General features: G+C 34.9%; 1 protein-coding gene across 1 annotated transcript in view; it reads right to left on the bottom strand.

Annotated features, from left to right (window-relative positions):
- Nucleotides 1-5,511, bottom strand: part of NRDC (nardilysin convertase) — an 86,418-nt gene that overhangs the window by 30,966 nt on the left and 49,941 nt on the right. The window contains exons 12-15 of the mRNA XM_006149409.2: nt 3,494-3,563; nt 1,190-1,267; nt 332-452; nt 191-249 (exon numbers count right to left, since the gene is read on the bottom strand). Coding sequence (XP_006149471.1) covers nt 191-249; nt 332-452; nt 1,190-1,267; nt 3,494-3,563 — 328 coding nt within the window. The remainder of the gene's footprint in view (nt 1-190; nt 250-331; nt 453-1,189; nt 1,268-3,493; nt 3,564-5,511) is intronic.

Below are 5,511 nucleotides of genomic sequence, written 5' to 3'. Positions count from 1 at the left end.
GGAAAGAGATTGTGGCATGACCATGATCCAATTGGGGGGAGGAGAGTTTCTCACTTTCTCTTGCTCACACTTCCCCCTTACTGGCAAGCACATATGCTTTCTGGCAAATTTAAAAACAAAATAAAACAAACCAAACACATAAAAGGTACAAGGATTGACTGTTGGCTGCAGCCTAAGAAATATTCATTACCTTTTTTCTGGGCCTAGCTTCTGCAGCATTTTCAAATACTGAAACACAGTATGAGCAACCTGAAAATAAAACATCTGATTAGTCTTTTACATAAAGTGATATCTACATAAAAAGAAAAACAACTCAATTTTAATTGTTTACCTCATAGAAATGTTCATAACCCTCGTCAGTCAGTGTAATAGAAATGCTGAACACTGAATAAGTAGAATTTTGCTCAAATCCTGTCTCACCATTTCCACCAAACAGTGCAAGAGCCCAACACCTACATAGAAAAAAATCTATTAATTTCCCTGGATTGACAATCTGGATTGATAACACTTCAAATTAACAAAATACACAGGTTTTCTATGTAACATTTGGGAACCTCAGACTTTGCCATAGTTTCCAACAGCAAATTAAAATGTATAAATTTTAAAAGCATGAGGCCTTCCATTGAATTGTATTATATTTAAGAATCTTCAGAAGGGGGGCAAGCAAATAGTATAGTGGTTAAGGCACTGGACTTCCGCATGGCCGACTGCAGTTCAAGTCCTGGAACTGGTGGCTTGAAACACATGCCAGACGCCCAGTGTGAGTTTTAAGCTGCCAGGTCCAGGACTCAAACCAAGGTCAATTACATGGGAGTAAAGTGATGTAACCATTATGCCATCTGCTGGTCCCAAGGCTCACAGCATTTAAATAACTGACTTCCATACTATTTTCAGTCAAATTCAAATTCTTCATTACAGCTAACCTACTCATGAAATTCCAGAATCTACTCATTTGTGATTTTTTAAAATTTCATGCACAACTACATTCAACATGGGTTAAACAGTAGCTAGCAAGGAAATACACAGATATGGTCATTAAAATAACATAGGTTATTAAGATGATTGTAAGTATTAAACTTGATTTCTAGGCTTCCTGGGAGCTGAAGCAAGAAAATGTGTTATGTAAATTTATAGTCTATTATTTTTCAGAGATTGATGCCCCCAAAACACCTACTAATTGGATACTTGCTTTTTTCTAAGGTAAGAAAGAATGCTGCCTTTGCCTTCATGTCCAACTAGCCAGGAGATATAATGAAGTGGTTTCACCCTTTAAAAAAAAAAAGATTTAAGATGAGAAAATCTTACCTCTAAGACTACAGTATTTAAGAATATGACTATAAACTTATCCTCACAGAAAGCCATTAAACATAAAATTATAATTAATTTAGTAGTTCTAAGATATGAACAGAAAATATAGTAAAATTTAACTTCTGAAATTACTAAATGAGTATAGTCATTCCAAAATGTAAAGCTATTACTTTTTCTACTGGATATCAAACGTATCTCCTTTATTACATGATAAAATCATGTATATGTGTTAGTCAAATTGTCTTTTTCCACTAGCTTCTTCCATAATATAATTTTGGAAATATATTTCTACCAAAACAAAGATATACAGAAAAATCAATTTAGGAAATTAAATTAGGTTACAGAATAAAATTTAGTAAACTCTTAAAAGTCCAGATACAGTATTACTATTTCCTCAAAGCCTACACAACATTGTTTAAAATATGTTGAATTACGTGTATATGAAAACTGGCACAGAGGAATAAGCAATTCATGAATGAGCCCAGCTGATCATACATTTGCAGCCAAACAAAGCTAATTATACTGTATTTGGTAACTGTGAAGGAATAAATACTTTTGTTTCTTCATAAAAAAATGGCTCCTAGGGTATTCATAATTTGGATATTCAATATGACAGATGGTGAATGTCACATTAAAGCAAACAGTTCATTTTTTAAAAAGTGGAGAGAAACATACAGAAATGTTAACAGTCCTGAATCATAAATAGTTTTTTCTACTTTTCAGTAATTCCCAAAATTTTCACAATGAATTATCTTAGCAGTCAAGCAGAGTGATAAACAAAGCTTTACTACTAGTATATATAATTTGATTTCCACAAAAAGATATGTCCTTTATATGCAATATTTTAATGCCTCAATGATAAGCAAGAAATTACTCATATTAGCCATCTCTTTGAGGACCGGGATAAAGAAAGGAAAGCAGACATTTACTTTTTACTTAATGACCTTTGTCCTATTTTAATATTTTACAAGAATATATTATTTTTATGAGAAAATTTTAAACAAATAGAATAAATTTTTAAGTATGCATAATAATTTTAACTACTTATAATTACACAATATATTATTTTTTCCTACATTATCTTTGCACCAAATGCAAGCAGAAAATAAACATTTTCTCTTCTTTCTCACTGGAAACACAACTTTTGTTAACTTTATGAGACTTGATTATTGGGATATTCTAACATGTAAGTGACAAAAGGTATTTTTCACTGAGCTCAAGCGATCCATACTACTTTCTTCCTTCTGCTCTTGTGTGTCCTTCTGGTTTTGTTTTGTTGGCAGTGGTTTTAATATCGAGCTGAATTTCTATTGTTTCATTAGCATTTATTTCTACAGTAATTAGAAAAACACTTAAAGGTGCTAATGAATTTTATCATTAAAGAACCACTTAAGCCAAGCCAGCCCCATGGCCTACTGATAAAAGTATCCAGATCCCACATGGCTAAAAGTGCAGTTTGAATTCTGGGCTCTGGCAATTTGAAAAACATACTCTGTGTGTGTGTGTGTGTGTGTGTGTGTACATGCCCAAAATCCAAAAAGAATGTTGAACTGAAGAAGGAACTGCAGGATGACCACGTCCCATTAAGGGTTTCCTTCTCCCTTTCCCTCTTTCTCTGTCTCCAGGAAATACACACACTCCCTGGAAATATTGAAAAAAAAAAAAAGAAGAAGAAGAAGAAACACTTGGCTTGCTATAAGAACCACTTGTTATGATAATGATACAGGTAAAGTGAAATCCTTACCTAATTTGTATAAATCTGCCCTAACTCATACAAAATAAATTACTGTGATTTATGCTCTAGTCATATTCCAGGATTGAAATGATCTAACTATACTTTTGACAAGATCAAAGTAAATGATGGTCACTCACTGCCAAATAAATCATAAACTAATACATGTTTATACAAAAACACTAAAGAAAAAAAGTACAAAAGTTAGCATTCACACTACCCATTTAAAGACTCAGGAAAAGTAACTATTTATTAGAAACTCTAGTTTTTATACTCCCAAATACAGTAAAATACACCACAAGGCTTGGAAAATACAGGAATAATCAAATCCTAGGTTATCTCATTACTTGTATTTATAAATTCAGAACCTCCTAATTTAAACCATTTAGCATGCTTTGAAAATAAAACTCTCACGAAGTATCTACCAAAGTGACTTTTCCCTTGAATTCTTACCTGTAATGTTGCTGCTGAGGGGGAAGTGCCCACGTGATGGTCAGAGCATGAATTTTTCTGATTGGAACAACTAAACAAAAATATTTTCCAGAAGAAAGATTTAAGTGTTTCTCCATAATTTTTACTGTTACAGAATTTAGTTTTTAAATTGAATTTATTCATTCTCCAATATATATGAAGGTTTGATATAATACAATTAGTATTTCTAGTTGCTAATTTTCCAACTTGAATTATGTAATTTTTGTGAATTCCTTTTAGATTTAGTTTCACAGATAGAGAAAGCAGAGATAAAAGGGCTGTAAGAACATAAAATGCTGCTAAGGATGGATCCCTCCTTGCAAGAACAAATATAGCATTATAGGAGACTCAAAGCTCCAACCCAGCCCTATCATTATCTTGCTGTATGTGTTATATAATCTTTTTTTTTTTTTTTTGGAAAGATTTTCACTATAGGGCGCGTGCACTCACCAGACAGACAGAGAGAGACATAGAGACAGAAAGCGAGAAATCACCCCCCAGGGGGGATGGTCACACCACAACCCCTTCTCCTCCATTCTCCTCTTGGGATCTTGGGCACGCATGTACACGCGCCCGGCGTGAGTTTTAAGCCACCAGGTCCGGGGCACGAACTGCTGTCGACTACGTGGGAGTCCAGCGACATAGCCATTACACTAACTGCTGGTTCCCTGTGTTATATGATCTTGAAAAAAACAAACAAACAAACAAAAAAAAAACACTTGCACTTAAATCTTCCTGAATCTGTTTCTAATGATAAAATTCCTGTTGAGCTAATTTTAAAGTTCTTCCCAGTGCTATTATTCTATAGTTCTATGAACAGGAAATCTCAAGTCAAAAAGAATACGATAAAAAAATAAGCTGTCTCTGGGAAGAACTAGCTTAACAGAATGGAGATAGCAGCAGAAAAGGTGTAAGTTAACAGTATTAATCACAAGACAGAAAGAGGACACAGTAGCAATAGGGTGAAAGAGTAGGAGGGAATAGCTAAGGCAATTAGGAGAAAGGGGGGAAATTTTGCCATAATAAATAGAGAAAAGAAAAAGAGAAATGGTGATTTAGAATGTTCCTGCAATACTGATTCTGGACAAATTGTTAATTATAGTGTGATCATATGATGATTCATCTAGTTGTTACAGATATAGTATTAAATTTATTAAAAAGCAGGTGACAGAAGTATATATACTTTATTATCTCAACTATATTAAAAAAATAATAAGCCTATTAAAAAAATCACTAGAAAATCTGCCAAGACCTGGCCCCATAGCCTAGTGTTCATGACCATAGGATCCCATATGGCCAACTGTATTTCAGGTCCCAGTCTCAGCAGCCTGAGAGAGGCACCAGGCACACGTGCATGCCCAGAATCCCGAAAGGATCAAGAGATGGAAGAAAATGGACTGTGGCATGGCTGCACACAACTGGAGGATACTTTTCCCCTGTCTTTGTCTCTCTGTAGTGAGTGCATGTGCCCTCCCGGCAATTAAAAAAAAGAGAGAGAAAATCTGCTAAAAATGACTTCTCTGATAAAATTTATACGTGATTTTTGTTGCTAATTCTTTTCTCCTTTTTTTTTTTTTTTTGAGAGATTGTTGCTACAGGGCATGTGCACTCATGGGAGAAACAGAAAGAAAGTGGGAAATCATCCCCCCAAGGGGGGATGCCTATGCCACAATCCCTTCTTCTTGGACTTTTGAGCACACACACACACACACACACACACACACACACACACACACAGGCCTGGCATGAGTTTCAAGCCTCTGGGTCTAGTAATCAAACTGTAGTCGACCACATGGGAGTCCAACTCCTTAACCAACTATGCCACCTACTAGCCCCCTCCCTCTTTTTTTTTCTTTTTTTTTTTTTTAATATATAGACCACAGATTAGTTTATTTTTAACACCCATCATGCCATGAATTCATAGGGAATAGGTTCCAGTAGCTCAGTCTCCTTTCCATTGGTTCTCACAAAGTGTCCTTCTCTGGGTGGAGCAGGCTGGC

The sequence above is a fragment of the Tupaia chinensis genome, unplaced genomic scaffold (genome assembly GCF_000334495.1).
Source record: "Tupaia chinensis unplaced genomic scaffold, TupChi_1.0 Scaffold000259_1, whole genome shotgun sequence".
In the NCBI taxonomy this organism is placed as follows: Eukaryota; Metazoa; Chordata; class Mammalia; order Scandentia; family Tupaiidae; genus Tupaia; species Tupaia belangeri.
The sequence above is the reverse complement of the archived record's forward strand: the minus strand, read 5'-3'. Positions and strand labels throughout refer to the sequence as shown.